This window comes from Pieris brassicae, chromosome 12, assembly GCF_905147105.1.
Source record: "Pieris brassicae chromosome 12, ilPieBrab1.1, whole genome shotgun sequence".
In the NCBI taxonomy this organism is placed as follows: Eukaryota; Metazoa; Arthropoda; class Insecta; order Lepidoptera; family Pieridae; genus Pieris; species Pieris brassicae.
In genome coordinates, this window is record NC_059676.1 from 3,296,747 (window position 1) to 3,315,111 (window position 18,365).

Sequence of the window (18,365 nt, forward strand, 5' to 3'; positions counted from 1 at the left end):
CATCGATCCCTATTTCTATAGAGTTTAACGTGATAGATGGGAGCCTCAAGACTTCGTGGCCGTGTTATTTTAAAATCTCATCTATCTGATATTTTGGTTCAGACTTATGATTTTTCACTGCTTCTAGTAATTGACATTGAGAGTTATTGTTTGATTGAAGCCATTCTTTTATAACAGCAATACGGTCGGCTTGCGTAGGCGAGAGGCTTAGAGGTTTTGTAACGTTGGGAATCAACTTCTCCGTAACCCATTTTGTAAAGTTATCTTTATTTATATCATGGTGGTAGTCAGTAAATATATACTCTTCGACCTATATACCAAACAACAGTTTGGCACAAAACCACATTATGCACCAGCCTATACAATGATCCATCTAGGCCCATACCAAAATACTTTTAGATGGGCCTGCAATATATTTATTTTGCCAGCATTTGATCACTGAACATGAGCCGTGTATATAGATTTCATCTAAATAAACCAGATCTAGCTTATCACCGGCTTCTCGATTCTTTAGATACTCTCGAAATCCTTGAATCTGTATGTCTTTATGTCATGTCGTTCCATTAAAATAATCCTTTTTGAGTGATTTTGAGTTATTTTAAGAATACTATGTTTTTGGATTTTATTCAAACTGAAAGAAAATTTAATTCATTTTTGTTACTTTAATGATTCTCTTCCTCCATTGAAATTGATTTCTTCCCGAAGAATTTGTAGCAATTTCATGACAGTGGGAATTTCTTTTCGTACAGTGTAAAACTCAAAAGAGTTTAGAGTTTAGAATTGATCAGAAACAAGATAAAAATATTGTTTCTGTTGTGTTCCAAGTTTTTTTTGCCACCTTTCCTCTTTTTACTGGGTGTACTTAATACGTCTCTGTTAGATCTGCCTTCAGCAACAATTTATCTTATGGTAGTATTAGAAACCCCCGAAATAAACTAAAGTTTAGCATACAATATAAAACACAAGAAAAATGCAATAAATCACAGTATCAAGACGTGTCATTCCTACTAACCAATCAACGCTTGCACATGGCTAATTATCGATGATTGTGTTTGTTCTGCACCTTGTTCATCAAGTATTGTTTGATTTATCAACATTGTTTACATTGAAAAAATAATTCTTGCTTGCGATCGAAGTTTCTTCGACATTTTCACCACGTTTTAAAGGAACTTTGAAACCAAACTAAAAACAATCCCTCGAAATTTCAGTTGACAGATGACATTTTTTTTTGTTGCCATATGAAAATTGCTATATTTCCATTATGATTCAATTCAATTCTTGTTTATGGCTTTTATTTGTGCCAAATGGTCACAAGGTACTTCGCCAGTGGCGCGTAGATGGATACGGCACGAAGGAGATTGATTCCATTATGATAACGTTCACTTTACCGCGGACACAGAATTAGTGAGCTATTTATGTTCCACAGTGAATAAATATAAATTGTATTGTAATATTTTAAATTATGTTGTATTTTATTTTAAAGTATTATTGTTTAATCTTATTTTAGCTAGCTCTGTTTTGTTTTTTTTAAATTCGTATTTAAATTTGAACAACCGGTTATAGAAACCGTTAATTTGCACTATCTATATTTTGGCACAACACTACAGTGAATGTGAGAGAATGATAAAATGGTGCATTCGTCGATCAAACCGGGCCACACATTTGAAGCTGGAAATTAAATTAGACATCCACCATTTTGTTTATTTTCAAGAAACCACTTCTATGTGTATTGTACGACTGTCGAATTTTTTTCTTCATTGTGAGCTAACGTGAACAAATAATCTGGCAATGCTTATTAAATTAGGAATGTGCTATTAGCATACTGCCATCGAGCCCTTGTGTTGAAAATTGCAGACATCGGCCGCGCCGCTAGTAAACACTCTTTTAAAATTAACATCTTGCCTTCAAAGAAAATAAAAAATTCGGATGCGCAAAGTGCTCCTGCCGATGAGAAAGGTTCTTTGAAGTTCGTTCATCGAATTTTTCATAAGTCTAAAGGGAACGATCCCCGAGTGTTAAAGGTAGGTGAAGTCGCAATTTCTGTGCGTGAAAAATACCTATGGGCTGTTTAACATAGTGAGGATTTTATGTATTTAGGCAATAACGAAGAGTTGTGGGCGAGAGTCCCCGGTGGCGCGCCCGGCTAACATGAATCACACGTCTGCACCCGACAGGCAGCAGCACGACCCTAATGTAAAGGTTGAAGAGATGGAAACACAAGAAGGTCAGTCACCTACAATTATTTTTCTCAAACAGAAATTCATTTGACATTACCAACACTAGGTTACCTTGATCAAATCATATGATTGTCAGTGTTTATAGTTCGGTCCTGTGGATTCTATTCTGTTTAATTTTTCACAAGGGCAGAAATAGTGTTGATATAATCACTTTTGTTATTGATTATTTCAAACCTTTACATAACCTCAATATTGTATTGGTCAGGTATTTAAATGACAGTTTTATTTTTACCCTATTAAGAAGAGTATAGATGGTGTAATACCTAAAATAAGAAAGTGCAAGGTGTTGTAGGCTATAATTAGAATCCTTTGTTTGGTAGTAATTTTTATTATCATTTATTGTATTTGTTTACACTAACTTTGAGAATAAAAATGCAATATATGAAATGTAGACATTTTTATTGCTTAGATATTTGAAAGGATTATAGGATAAGTTGAAAGCTGTAGTGGCTGTCGATTATTATACAATACTAAATTTATACATAATGGAAACATGACATGAATATTTGAAAAGTAGTTTGTTTATGCTAGCACATACCTACAGCTATAGGTTTAAAAATTATTTAATAATAAGGGTAATTAATATTTTAAAATATCATTTTTCTTTACTAAATAAAGCTCAATGTCTGTACTAACTTCTAATAAAACATTTTCACAAGTTTTAAATTAGATTTGCTTTTATTTATAGATTGATTTGATAAATGTGAGGAATTTTGTAATTTAAACAAGAATCATGACTCATTTCATATATCAAATAAAATAGTGCAATGTTTTCTGCAACTATTGATTTAACCAATACCTTACTAGAATTTCATACATTTGTCAGTTTTATAAATTTAAATAATGTAGGTATGAAGCAGTATGGTCCTGCCATTTTGGCCTCAATACATTTTACATTATATTGATTAAGAGGAAGAACATGGGTTTTTAATGTATAGAAAGATTACAACACAGAAATTATCTAACTAATTATACATTGTTTTTTTAATCTTGAAGTTGAAAGTTTAGTTTTATCTATATTTCCTAAATCTCTGAATTATGGTTGAAGGATTCAATTTATTTTTCTGTTTATTGATGGCCATTTATGTTGTTATTACTGTCATATGAATCTTGCCAAAATCCATGTGTCACTATTAGTGATTGTTCAGTGAAATAATAAGTAAATATTTAATATTTATTTTTCTTTAAGATTTCATCATGGTTCCTAAACAATTAATTCTAAATTACAGTGGAGACTGTAGAAACTGCTACTGAAAAGACTTGGGAAAAAACTTGGGAAGACGATTTGATGAGAGGCCGTATTACCCCCAATGGAGGTGTGGTGATGTCTGATGTTATGAAAAACCAAGAGACTTCTGAAATGCCTGTGAATATAAAACTTTGTTTATTTAACAATTTCCTAGCTAAACAACAGCTCCCTCAAAGTTGTTCACTATTTAAGAAAGTCAAGACATGACTTAAATAAACATATTTTATGTAAAATGATTTAAAACTGGAAAGATGTAGTTTTTTTCTCCTCTGACCAGTGTTTTATGATCATGTTTGTAATCATTAATAGCAATAATAGTTTTAAATAATAATATAAATTTTTTTGAATTTTATTAAGCAACTGGCATGTGTTGATGCTGAAATGGAAGATGATGAAGCAAGATCAGAAGCAACGTTTCGCTTCACAGTACATAACTTTAAAACTATCAAGGATTCAGTGTTATCACCACCCTGCTATGTTCGTAATTTACCATGGAAGATAATGGTAATGCCAAGACAGGCTCCATCACCTGATAAACAACAACAGAAGTCCCTCGGATTCTTCTTGCAGTGTAATGGAGAGAGTGAGTCATCTAGCTGGTCTTGCTTTGCTATGGCTGAGTTAAGGCTCATCTCTCATAAACCTGACACTGAACCTTTTCACAGAAAGATCCAGCATTTATTTTATAGGTTAGTTATACATTTATTTAATATATTGCTATATATACCAAATAATCTGAAGACATAGGGAAATCAAATGAATAAGTAGTTTAAAATAATAGGAATCTTTGAAAGCAAGCAGGGTCATAATTTCAATTTGGTTTTTAAATAGTGAAACATTAATTTTCTAGCTATTCTTATAAAATATAATATTTTCAAATAGTTAAGTACTGCTAATAACATGCTAAAAGTTGTAAAGCTCAAATGAACAAAAGCCAGAACATTATTGTGAAGTATTGATGAAACAATGTGTTATATTCTGAGCTATATAAGGCTAATGATAAATGATATAGACATCAATATTTATCTGCCTTTTACAGTACCATAAAATTAAATTGTTAATGTAAATATTTCAGTAAAGAGAACGATTGGGGATTCTCTCACTTCATGTCCTGGAATGATGTCTTAGATGGCGAAAAAGGCTATATAAAAGATGATACAATTACTTTAGAGGTCCATGTCAGTGCTGAGGCACCACATGGTGTCTCTTGGGACTCTAAGAAACACACTGGATATGTTGGTAAGATCTAGTATTTTAAAATGAATACTACATTTTTCTTAGTTAGTTAGTTTTTAAGTATAGAGAACTGATGAACTTAATTTAAATAGATTTCTCAATCAATGACACATTTAGTTATCACACTGTAAATATATTTTAAATTGAACATTAATGTGAGTGTTTTTACAGACAGCATAGTTTAAACCTACAAATTTTCAAACTGTACCATAAAAATTGTCTTTGTTGTTTCAATATATGTAATAAATGATAATAGATTTTTTTGTACTATCTGATCTGACATTAGATAAATAATCTGTTGAGAGCAAATTTGTTTTAAATAATATTTATCAGTTATTAAACATAAGTGAAGAAAACATTATTTCTTCTATAGGATAATTACATAATGAATAATAACTAATTTCAGGATTGAAAAATCAGGGTGCGACCTGCTATATGAACTCCCTGTTACAAACACTTTACTTTACTAACCAATTGCGAAAAGCTGTTTACAAAATGCCAACAGAGTCTGATGATAGTACTAGGTATGTATTATAAATTGGTTCTTTATGTACTTAAATTAGATAATGCATGTAGAAGATTTTCTAGAATTTGTACATGTTAAAACAAGCTTTAGTATTGAAGAATTAAAGTGTTAACTGTTAATGTGCAGTTTACACAGTCCTACATATGTGAAACCAATATGTCTTATCATATATTTAGTTTTTTTAATAATTTGGGTAAGATCAGTTTTTTGCTACCTCCAGTTTAATTGGAGCTCTATGAAACAAAAAAAAAAAACAATCTCCATATGCCTTCTACCTAGTATCATTTATTGTTTTGTCAGGAATCGCTAACTATAGGATTAGACCATTGAGTCGTAAGGGTTTTAAAAGTAGGATTAGCATTTCAGTATTTTTTTTATAATTTTCAGATCTGTTGCATTAGCCCTCCAGCGAGTTTTCTATGAGCTGCAATTCTCTGATAAACCAGTTGGAACCAAGAAACTGACAAAGAGCTTTGGCTGGGAGACACTCGATTCTTTTATGCAGCATGATGTGCAGGAATTCTTGAGGGTAATTGAACAGTTTATTACTTCGAATTTATAGATAATCTTTTGCAAGTCATCCTCTATTATCTTACTCTGTAGAGAGTGTATATGTTCTTATATGAAATTTAAAATACTTGAATTATTTGGCTGAGTGATCCGTTTAATACGCAGATTACGAATCTGGTTTTACGTAATTTTTTAGAGTAGTAGAAATTGTAATACGTTTTTCAATTTCGTGAAGTGCCGATGTGCGAATTCTCGCTTTGACCAGTGTACTCGGTGCTTACACATCAGAACATTTTGGCCATTGTCAGCGATGACCCCAATAATGTTGCGTAAATTGTAAAAACAGTTAAATCTTGTTCAGTATAAATGTAAATAACATACATACTTAAATCACTTAATAGCCTATATATAATAATACATTGACAACCGAAAAAGACATGAGCATGGATTGCGGACAAGATCAAGACACAATAAACTTTTGCCAATGCACTGATGAGGTAGAGTAAGCAAGAGAAATGGTGTGGATACTGTAAAATCCAAGAAGGAAACAAAGAAAAATCCAATGAGAGTATAAAATAGAAATTTCCTATGGGCAATGCATTGAATATAATTTATTTATACACACTCTGCAAAAATCTGAATGTACGAGAAGGATTTTGTATATAATTAAGATTTGATTTTTTTAAAAGCAGATTGGTCACTTATCTTAATTCACATAAATGTGACATTTGTGTTAGTTTGTTTAAACCTTTTTAGCAATCAATATTCCTTAAAGTAAAAATAATTTCAGGTATTACTCGACAAGCTGGAAAGCAAAATGAAGGGTACCTGCGTAGAGGGCACAGTACCGAGATTGTTTGAGGGCAAAATGAGCTCATACATTAAATGCAAGAATGTTAATGTGTCCAGTACAAGAGTTGAGACCTTCTATGACATTCAATTGAATATTAAGGGAAAAAAGAACAGTGAGTTTTGAGTATTTTTTTTAGTATATAAATATTATCTGTTCCATGTATGTAGGTAATTTATATAGGAGTATATGTTCCTAGGTGACAAAAACTAATATTAAAAAAAATCAGTTAAGTTATATAGTTGAAGTTTTTGACCATATTGATTATCTTCGGGCTTGAACAATTTTATGAGCTCCTTCAATTCAGACTGATACTCAGCAGTGGTATTTGCAATTTGCCTCTTAAAAATAAGATTTGTTCCATACCAATCAATTTTCATAAAGAAATCACCAAGCTAATTTGCCGTTCTTCACTAAGATTTTTCAAATTAAATGTCCCGTTTCCAATGCTTGTAAAAGCCTCTTATTCAATGGGCTGTGAAATTATTATTTCCTCCAAGTCGGTTTCAGTCAAATCTTCATTCAAGCAATTCCTGAATGTCACTTAAATCTTTCTGTTCAAACCCATCTTATTCCATTCGCAATTTCGCAAGTTTGCAGACAAAGTTTGAATTTGCAAATGTTCTTCGTCATTTTCCTCAGTCAGAGCAGGCCACACTTTTGTGACTTCAATTTTTCCAATGATTAATTTATGTTTACGATGCATTTTGCTATGACAAATTTCTTCCAGCATTCATATCAGGATTATTATGTTACCTACATTATTCTCAAAGTGTACTGATTAGATGCGCGAATAAAGAAATCTTTAGCCGCGAATTGCGTCGCATTTTTTTTTCGGAAGGAACCGCGAATAAGGAGCTGTTACTGTACTTATGGTATAGCAAAAAATTGTATTTGTTTTATTTGTAATATTAATATGTTTGACATTTTATTCGACTCGCATTCCGTCGCGCTTAAATAGACAAAGGCCCTTTACGATACTATAAAATTTTTTTAGAGTGATTAAGTTTTAATACAACTTTATTTTAAAATATTTCTTTAAGATTATATCAACATAATGATTCAAGGTAAACGCCAATATTTAAGGTACAGAAATTTTAATTATTTTAAACTTGCAGTTTACGAATCATTCAAAGATTACATAAACACGGAGACGCTGGATGGTGAGAATAAGTATGATGCTGGAGAGCATGGGCTTCAAGAGGCAGAGAAGGGTGTGATATTCGCGACTTTCCCCCCCGTACTGCATTTACACCTCATGAGGTTCCAATATGACCCCATCACTGACAGCTCTGTCAAGTTTAATGACAGGTATGTGTCAAATTAATTTTAATGAAACATCCTTAAGATTTGTAGAACGGAAATTTTTGTATTATTTTTTATTTATTGAGTAAAAAAATATAGTTTAAGGCACTCAGAGGTGTGTATAGTTATACTGTATAATCCAAGATATTATATATTATAATTAATATAGTATACAGTTAGTAATCGAAAACTAGGGTGTGGCTTAACATGTTTTTTATCTGAGTCAGTTAAAAAACATGTTAGGCCACAAAATGTAATCTGCATTTAACTTCATTAAATGAGTCATCCTTTGGCAGTATTAGAGACACAGACATAAAATTTATTACTAACAAAACACACACACACAGATACACATAAAATAACAATAATAAAAAAAGAATAATAATTGAGAGATAACAATTTTTTTTAAAGAAAAAGGTTTAATTGTGTAATGCCTGTTTGCTGTGGTTGTAATTGGCCCTGGCTCAGCATTATGCTGAGTTGTTCCACAGCACTGGTCATTCTGCCGCAGACCACGAGACCACAGCGGCTAGTTACTAGTTAGCACTATTTAAACCAGAATTTCATTATAGGTTTGAATTCTACGAGCACATCAACTTAGATGCATACCTACAAGAGAAGCCCGAAACACCAGCTGATTACACCCTACACGCAGTATTGGTACATTCAGGAGACAATCACGGGGGGCACTATGTTGTCTTTATCAATCCCAAAGGAGATGGCAAGGTAAACAATTCATTCATGTAATAAACCTTTCTGAGCATTACTATGAATTAATTTCACAAAAATTAATCATTTTCCTATTAATAGTAAAAATCTTACTTATAAATAGTAATCTTTAAGAAAGTCCTTGTAGGGTTGCAAAGTTAAGAGGGCTATGCCGATATACACAAGTCTAGAATAGCAATGTAGACTTTTTTCCCATATTTGTTTTTAGGTAAAAAGTTAGTAAGGAAGTTAACATTATTCCGTAAGATGCATTATAAGGCTTGAAAAATATTTTTTATATAAATATATATATTTTATGTTAAATATATTTATATCTATTGCTCTCATTATTGTTTAAGATTCTGTCTAAACTCCAACTAACTATGATTAAGTCCGATAAGAGTTTGACTTACAGGAGTGTTTTTAATGCTATGTCTCGACTCTGAATATTATACTTAGCTCTAAGTATAAAAGCTTGTCCTTAAAAGATGATTAAAAATTATTTTTCAAGAGAAGACACATGTTTAATAAGAATCAAAAAAAATTATGAATTAAATATTTTGTTAATACGAATTTGTTTTAGTGGTGTAAATTCGACGACGACGTGGTATCTCGATGCACGAAGCAAGAGGCAATCGAATACAATTACGGCGGTCATGATGAGGATATGGCTCTCACCGTGAGACACTGCACTAATGCCTACATGTTGGTGTATATTCGGTGAGTGTTTGTTGTTTTGAAAGGGTTTTTAATAAGAGGAACTTTTTCCTTCTATGCCTTTACATTACTGTTTCACTTGTAAAATTACAATGTGCGTTAATCATATGCGGGAGGCCAGAATAATGTAAAGTGATTTTGAACGCGTGTTTGGGAAAAAATGGATTTATGTTGCATATTGGATATAAGGGAGTGTTCAAGTATTACGTCACGCAATTTTTGGAGATTTAGTAGTAGAACTTTTGGAGGGAGTTTTATGAAACCCCCCTAATGAAACTCCAGTGACTCTTTAAACCTAAAACTTACGACTACTTTGCACTACTTTACACCACATAATGGTGTAAAGTACTGCAAAGTAGAAAATAATATTATCAAAAACGCGTAATTCAGTCCCCGCCCCGCGTCCTAACGTTTTACAAAAGGACACAAATGCAATGAGCAATGAGCGCTCCGTAATGAGAAACGCTAAAGGGTATATAATATTTCGCCTTGTTACCTTGTTACCCATACTGATCCAACTAGAATGCTGACCTGTCAATGTTGTTAATTTACTGGTTTGACATATGTCATTTTATTACAGTGATTCACAATTAAAGACAGTGCTCCAAGAAGTAACACAGGCTGATATTCCTACTGAACTCAGCGAAAGATTAGCCGAAGAAAAGAGAATTGAAACTGTAAGTATTTGTTGTCTAATAATTTTATTAATCTTTATATATATTTCATATATTTTCTGCATATATTTCATGAACCATTACCGTTAAGTAGATCAGCCTCATGTGGCTGTCTAAAGACATGCTACTTTACTCAATGTTTACGTTTAACAGATTCGCCGTAAAGAGCGCAATGAGGCCCATCTCTATATGAACGTGAATGTGGTACTGGAAGAGGAGTTTGATGGTCACCAAGGAAACGACCTCTATGATCCCGAAAGGGCACACTTCAGGGTGTTCCGAGTGAGGAAGCAGGCGACCGTCGCAGAACTTATGGAGACGTTGGCAGAGAACTTCCGCTACCCACAGAAACATTTGCGCCCTTGGCCGTTTAGCGCACGTTCTAACCAGGTGAGTGGGGTAAATAATATCGTTACTTATAAATTGACTTTACCGACTTGTTATACTTGTCTCATATAAAAGATTATTTGCTTATCTCCAACATTTTAAAAACATCCTATCTAAGTTACATCCATTACTTGTACTAGACTAGTTTTATATATGTTAATATATATGAAATCAAATCGCGTATAAAAATCGATTCTCTTATTACTGATTTATTGCCAGTTCCACCGTTCTACGCCCTTGATTTGAGAACTGGCAGTAAATGTATATTTCTTTTTTTGACGTTCATAAGTGTACATTGTGTTACCTATGTGAATATATGATTTTTGACTTTGACTGAAATATGTACTCTTACAGACGTGCAGACCGACATGCCTGGACGTAATCAACGACCAGAACAAGACAATAGCAGATATATCGGAGAACATTAATCCATGGAATATCTTCCTCGAGATGCTCGCTCCGGATTCTGGCTTCGCCACATTACCCCCCTTCGATAAGGACAATGACGTAGTGTTGTTCTTCAAGTACTACGACCCGAAGCAGAAGCGGATCCATTATTGCGGACATCATTACTTGCCTATCGCAAGCAAACCGGCTGATCTCATACCAATACTCAATAAGAGAGCAGGTAAGATTTATGGGTCCCTACACAAAGGTATTTTGTAGCATATGTGATTGTGTGCCTAAATGGTAATATGACGTCACTAGTTATTGATATTTATTAATTTATAAAAACCATCAATTTAGAGTCACAGCCCTAAATCGGCAAGAATGCACGATAAATGAAAAAAAGTTGCAAACGAAACAAAAGCAAACATAAATTAATTAGGAAAACCAACGTTACATGATAAAGATACAAATATTAACTAACTACTTAGGCACTAACAAATATAATATAAATTTTGTTAGATCACTCAACGGACAATAAAAACTAAAAGGCGCTTTTAGACGGGCCATTTTTTCACGAAAATGTAGCTGCAAGGGTGTGGCTGATAGCATCAACCAGCATTTACGACTAAACTATGCAATACTCGGAAATATTTTTAGTATGCCGGGATATATTGCCAAATATGTTTTGTATGTCCGATGAATGCATAGTTTCCCAGCTGTATGGCCGGTACGATCGCTTTGCAATCGAAAATACTGTAATATTCTCGCTTAATGCCTGCCTTCCACTGCGAGCGGAACGGACTCATTACGGATTCCGCTATACTCGTAATGATGATATTTTCGATAACGGTCTAAGTGCGCCTCTTTTTGACGCTACGTCAAGTTTGTCACGATTCCACGAGTGCCATGTTCGTTTGTTTGTTTCTGTTTATTTTGGTTATACGTACTAGCTTATGTATGTAGACCGTGTAATGATAAAATGAGCCATATACTGTTGCAGAAATATTGCTGAGATATACATTTTTCAGGCATGCATTAAATTCTTTTTATGTAAGCGTTTGAATGTGTTGCCCGTGTAGTGGCCCCCTTAAGCATGATTAAATAGTGCAACGATTGTTATTTTAATTTGAAACCAATTCAAGTTGGACATAACATTGGAGTTCTGTGTTTGATACACAGATACGATATACCTATATAATAATTCTTCTAACTTTCACGAAGGAAGGTTTCTAAGTTTGACCTAGAAAATTGAATGCTTTGATGTTAATTAATCCAAACAACTTAGCTGTTTTAGATTTCACTATAAATTTATTATTTTACAGGTTTCCCTCCAGACACACCCCTAGTTTTGTATGAAGAAATTAAACCTGACTTTGTGGAGAAAATCAACAATTACAATGACCCTCTCGAAAAGGTATTATTTATCAGTTTTTCCCTGTCAGATCCTTTTTAGACGTAAGGTACCAATAATTAGAGTTTTAAACTTAATTGTGAGAGTGTTTTGAGTAGCTCTCAGTAGCAAAGTACTTATTCCGTTGGAGAATAATATTTATTATTGATTGTAATTCAATTATTAGTACATTAATTATGAATTAGTTTTTTTTAATAACAATCTACAAGCTGCTAGATGGTTGAGGTATGGTATTGCATTTATTTTAAATTAGTATGATTGCAGCATTAACTAGTTAATAGCATCATTAAAATCACTTTAGAAAGACGAATAAAACTTTAAATTATTAATGATTTATATACCTTAAATCTATTTTTGATAACTAATTTTTACTGCAGGTATTAGTTACTAAAGGTAATAGTCATTGTGAAGTCGTAGGTTAAAAATTGGAAAAACAATCGGTTAGGCTCAGAAGGCACGTTTGTCCGGCCCATGCCCCATCGGGGTCAAAAACAAGTTAAACATGGCTAAATTAGGTGGTAGGTTCGATTTAAACAAAATTGTTTCACAAATGTCTCTGCCCCATCGAGGGGCGTGGGTCATATGGTAATAAGCACCACGAGCGGGTCGGGCTCGCCCTACCCGCTCGGGTTGAGTCGTGTGCACGCGGCCAGGTATTGGACGAGCTGATGGACGGCGACATCATCGTGTTCGAGCGAGCGGACAGCCGCCACGAGGAGCTGGAGCTGCCTACCTGCCAGGACTACTTCAAGTACATCTTCTACAAGGTGGAGGTACAGTTCGTGGACAAGACGGTGCCCAACGATCCCGGGTGAGTGAGACGCCATTGTCAAGTATCTATATCTATAATATGTAGGTTTATGCGTGGATGACCATAACGTAATATATAATCTTTTATAAAGTTAAATTATCTTTATTAAAAAAATGTTATAGACAAACATACATACACATATGTTAGGTAGTGCAGTGCTAGATTGTCTAAATCTAATCAAAATTATTGCATAGAATTATGCACGCACTTAGTGAGAACAAAACCCAAAATAAATAAGATCTACTAAAATGACGTGTATGAATTTCAGATTTACTATGGAGCTGTCGATGCAAATGCGGTATGACCAAATGGCCCGCGCTGTGGGACAGCGGCTCAACGTTGATCCCTACCTAATACAGTTCTTCAAGTGCCAAAAGTATATTTTTCTTTATTATTTTGCAACTAACCTCATTTAATTTTAAGCAAAAATTCAATAACTCGTTTTAAAATTTATTTACGATTTCTTTTTTAATCGAATTGTCTGATCGAACAACTGCTGTTTTCAAAATACCAGATGTAATTCCCAAGTTGAAGATATTTGTAAACATTTAATATAGCCTGCATATTTCAATTTTTTTCAGTTACAAGGACACACCCGGTCTGCCCTTGCGGTACTCGTACGACGGAATATTGAAGGACTTGCTTGTCTACTGCAAACCAAAGTGCCCTAAGAAATTGTTCTACCAGATTTTATCTATTAAAGTGAACGAATTGGATAACAAGAAACAATTTAAATGTTTATGGGTAAATAGTTTTAAACGTTTGTTTTAACGCTTGCCTGGGGCATCAGACTAACTGACTGTTTCTATGTCCATTGTTACTTTACTAACCTGGAATGAATATTTTGTTCGAATAACCGAGTATGCTGGCTATCAGTTTTTTTTAGTGAAATTATACACTTATGAATTTTGCAACCGGATAAAATTCTGTAAGGATCTATCTAAAGTCGTTTAGTATATGTCCCTTTTCATCAATTAGATAAATATAAAATAAATAAATAACGGAGTTTAAAAAGGAGATTGTGTTGTAAATTTCTATAGAAATCTTATCTATGTATAAAAATAATATTTTCGTTTCAGATTGGTCCTAATTATAAAGAAGATAAAGAATTAATTTTATATCCCAATAAAGGCGGCAAAGTCTCGGATATATTAGAAGAGGCAGCTAAGGTCGTAGAAATGTCACCGGAAGGATCTGGAAGGTATACTATTTGATTATAAAAATGTATTGCAATATCTGTATATGTCTACAAAATAGTAGAATATTATAGAGAAAGGATGATATTTCTCTGTGTAATGAATAAATTTAAAGACTATTGTACCGATTTAAATAACTATTTTCTTAAGAATGTTACATAGGGTTTATTTCCTAAACATTTTAAAAATTTCCATGCGATGCCGGGTCAGGCCGCTAGTGTGTTATGAAAGTTGATTTTCTATCTTACTTAAAACGCATATAAGTATGTCTTCGATTTCCGGCTAAACAATATTGTTTAGCACATACGGATTGGAATAAAACAGCTTGAACAGCTCCGTTAACTGATTTCGGATTAAACGGAAAAATATGAGATGGCTGTCAGAAACTAATAGAGATGTATATAAAATTTGGAAATTTTTTTTTGTTCCAATAGATTACGAATCGTCGAAGTGTCGTGTCACAAGGTGTTGCCAGGGCCGGATCCTGAGCTAACATTAGACCAAGTGACAATGTCACCTCCCAGACTTTACCGGATAGAAGAGATCCCGCAGGATGAGCTAGATTTACAGGTATCTATATATTCATACACATAATCAAAAAAGTATGGATAAAGATCAGCTACAGAATTAAATTCTATTAATCTTGTCTTTTGTTGACATGGCTTTTACACATTAAGAAAACACTTTTTAAACGGATTGAAGCTATGTATTATTATTATAAACATATAATAATTTACATAATTTTACCGTGATTTAATTTCGCCGTGACCACGCACGCTGTAAAGCACGTAAACCGTCGGAAAAATTTAAATTTCAAATTATGTAAATAAAAGTTATATTTTTAAAGTTTATAATAATAATACATAGTTTTAATCCGTTTAAAAAGTGTTTTCTATTAATCTTTTTTATTTTTTTTCATGTATTTAATATATATTATGTTCCAGGATGATGAAATGCTCGTCCCATGCGCGCATTTCTACAAGCAGGTGTACGCTACGTTTGGGATTCCGTTCTACACGCGCATCAAACACCACGAGCCCTTCCAAGCTGTCAAAGACCGCATGCAGAAGAAGCTGGACATACCTGACAAGGAGTGGGAGAAGGTAGAACTGTTTGTAGACGATGCAGCACAGATATTTGCAAATATAAAATAAGTTTTGTAGTAGATACAATTTAAAATTTATTAATTACCGCGAGTTTAATTACTATGAAAATATTGCCCTCATATTCGAAGTCTTGACTCACTTGATCACATCACAACCATCTAACAAATCTATATACGCGTTTACGAAATATTTTTTTTTAGATATATGACCCAATCATATATTATCCTTGTATACATTACACATACGTGGGTAGAGGCAATTTAGTCCAAGGGGGAGAGGCGGTTCGTTTGGACATAGCGAAAGCCTTCGATCGGGTGTGGCACAGAGCACTGCTCTCGAAGCTTCCAGCCGATGGGCTCCCCGAGAAATTATGCGACTGGATTTCCAGCTTTCTCGCTGATCGGAGCATCAAGGTCGTCATCGACGTGGCATGTTCCGACCATAAACCTGTAAAAGCTGGGGTCCCACAAGGCTGTGTCCTATAACCGACCCTATTTCTTCTGCATATCAATGATATGATGCAACTGAGCAACATTCATTGCTATGCGGATGACATCAAACAATATAATCTGATATATCTTTTTCAGTTCAACTTCGCAATCATTGTGAACGCCAGAGCTAATTACATAAGCGAAGGAGCTGTAGTGAACATATTCGACTTCAGGCCAAGTAGTAATGCAAGTGAGTATCACACACTTTTCCACTTCCGTTTGACCACTATTTTATTTGCGCCAAGTTTATTTAGATTATGTATGCTTTTGATGCTTTTATTATTTGTATACAGAATTCAGATTGGTTTTTCTTAAAGATACTTGATTTTCAATTCCATCATACTTAATATATATATGTAGGTACTATTGTTGGCCCATATAAAGCGTCTCTATAAAAATGCATCTTGGCGATATAAATGTGGTCCTAATTAAGTTTTACCAGCCTTCCCAACCCCACTTAGAACTAATACTCAAACATAATACAGACCTGTCGCTTCCAGACTCCTCGGGACGGCCCTGGCTCGGCCTTGAGCACATCAATAAGACGCCAAAACGTTCGCGGGTCAACTACCTCGAGAAAGCCATTAAGATCTACAATTGATTTAATGGGCGTACTCTTATCTCTCACGAGGAATATATCCATAGAGTCTAGAATTTTGAATCCCGAGCGTATACGTACATGTACGTGAACGCATTCGCATTGCCTTTACACGGAGGGAATTTTATTTATTTTGGTTTTATTTATTTGAAACGCGATTTTACTAATTACCGCTATGCACCGATTTAATATGAATAGAAATAGCTTGCGATCAGACGGACACGATTTCTAACTTTATCTATAGTTTCAACTAGGAATTAGTGTAAGCTGTAGAAAAATGATTTTATTCACAATTTCTCTTAGATGTGTTCGTTTGATCGCGGGCGTATGTGTTCGCTTAACGTCTCCATTGATATCATAATGTGGCCTCTGAACTTGGATTCTTAATTTGCTGTTTGTTTAATGAAGCACTCCATTCGGCCAATGCCGAGCCAATATTTGCTCGGGCGATTTGTCTGTTTGAGTTTTACTACATTTTTCGGTTTTATAAGATGATTTTGTTTAAAAAATGAATGTATATCTATTTTAGGTGATAATTAACAAATTTTCTAACATCGTGCTGAAGTTATTTTTCATTGATACGTTATACTTTCGCTTTATGGTTTTGTCGAATTTCCGTGTATAAAATTTGTTTTAGCCATTGTGTAAATTGCAAAAGGAGTCTAATCTATATACAGCGGGGGTGTTTTACGTCAATTTAACCAGTATTTCATAAATTAGACTTCTTAAGCTCGAAGCCTGAGAAAAATAAAAGGCGTAATGTATGAAGGATCTTAGACGCGCGAACTATGACCTCCGTATGTCAAATGATACTTTGACGGGAGTCGAAGCCGAGACTAAGCGTGTAAAACAGAGGGTTATCATAAATGTCTCGCGTAATGTCATTTTAATGTAGAGTATTCGACGCGCCCGAGATATGTTACGTTTATGACGAAATTATGTATATATATGATGTAATAAATTATGAAGATACAATAAGTTTTCGTAAAGATGCCTTAGACGTTTTCGAAATGATACTTATACCCTTTCGTTTATTTTACGATTAATGGCGTTCCATGCGCTTATATTAACAAGGTTTGGTATAGAAATAGATGTAGATAACTTGCCCAATATGGGGAAATGGGATTATTATCATTTTAAACGTTTCGGCATTTGACAGTCTGTACACTTGACAGCTTGAACACTTTTCAACGTTTCTCTGAATATAATCCTATATTTGTTTAATCTGGTTTATTTTCACGTTACCTTTAATGTTAGTTACATGTGGCCGGAGTCCTAGGTTCGATTTCCATTATACAAGAATTGTTTCGCGTTGGTTGGTTGCAACTAAATAAAGATGAATGAAATATACAAATGTCTCTGTGTGATGTACTAGGACATAAAATATTTAAGTTATACGCTCCAGCTCATACAAATGTTATCACTTAATAAATTTTACATACACAAAAGTGTGTCTATAATCCATCCCTACAATCCCTATGACCACAGGCTGAAGGTGTGACTGATTTTATGGACATGGTGAAAATCATAAAGAAGTAAGCTTAAGGGTAATGTATTAGTAATATTCCACGTTCATGAAACAAAGATTTGAGTGTTTTTATGTTTTACAAGTACAAAACGAAAAAGTACGACGGGTTCAGATCTGGAAATGGACGATAAAAATTTAGAATTACAGCTACATTATAATGTTTATAAATAACCTAAAAACATTATTATATTATACTGTTAATAATTTTATTTTTCTATTAAAAAAAATATTTAGTAAGAACTGACAAAAACTACAAGTCTTTTTGTTTTGCAATTTTTTTGTTGCAGCATACATTAGACGATGCTCCTCACCACATCTTGAAACACTTTAACATTTACCCACTTGCGTCCAAATATGCGAACTCTAATAAACCAAGAGCGTAAATAATTGAATATAATGGGATTCTAATCTTACAATGTACTTAATTATATCATA

At 33.6% G+C, this 18,365-nt stretch overlaps 1 protein-coding gene across 4 annotated transcripts; it reads left to right on the forward strand.

Moving 5' to 3' along the window:
• The first annotated feature begins 1,613 nt into the window (after window positions 1-1,613).
• LOC123716968 (ubiquitin carboxyl-terminal hydrolase 7) lies at window positions 1,614-17,626 on the forward strand. 4 transcript variants are annotated; one of them, XM_045672695.1, is made up of 23 exons: window positions 1,614-2,021; window positions 2,098-2,224; window positions 3,467-3,603; window positions 3,844-4,175; window positions 4,562-4,725; window positions 5,129-5,246; window positions 5,636-5,777; window positions 6,549-6,723; window positions 7,727-7,919; window positions 8,486-8,639; window positions 9,205-9,341; window positions 9,919-10,015; window positions 10,166-10,402; window positions 10,754-11,027; window positions 12,112-12,203; window positions 12,854-13,011; window positions 13,280-13,387; window positions 13,593-13,755; window positions 14,091-14,212; window positions 14,642-14,777; window positions 15,152-15,310; window positions 15,901-15,994; window positions 16,290-17,626. In XM_045672695.1, the coding sequence occupies exons 2-23, from the start codon at window positions 2,149-2,151 to the stop codon at window positions 16,403-16,405; spliced, it is 3,384 nt and encodes a 1,127-aa protein (XP_045528651.1). In that variant the 5' UTR covers window positions 1,614-2,021; window positions 2,098-2,148; the 3' UTR covers window positions 16,406-17,626. The 4 variants fall into 4 exon arrangements, with proteins under 4 accessions (XP_045528651.1, XP_045528653.1, XP_045528652.1 ...); XM_045672697.1 differs by having other exon boundaries at window positions 16,305-17,626; XM_045672696.1 differs by having other exon boundaries at window positions 12,866-13,011.
• Window positions 17,627-18,365: the final 739 nt, after the last annotated feature.

Excerpts from the sequence above, each read along its gene's own strand:
- LOC123716968 (XM_045672695.1), top strand. The coding sequence starts at position 2,149 with ATGAATCACACGTCTGCACCCGACAGGCAGCAGCACGACCCTAATGTA. Across the intron at positions 13,388-13,592 it reads CAGTTCTTCAAGTGCCAAAA|TTACAAGGACACACCCGGTC; the intron begins GTATATTTTTCT and ends AATTTTTTTCAG. Across the intron at positions 15,311-15,900 it reads CTGACAAGGAGTGGGAGAAG|TTCAACTTCGCAATCATTGT; the intron begins GTAGAACTGTTT and ends TATCTTTTTCAG.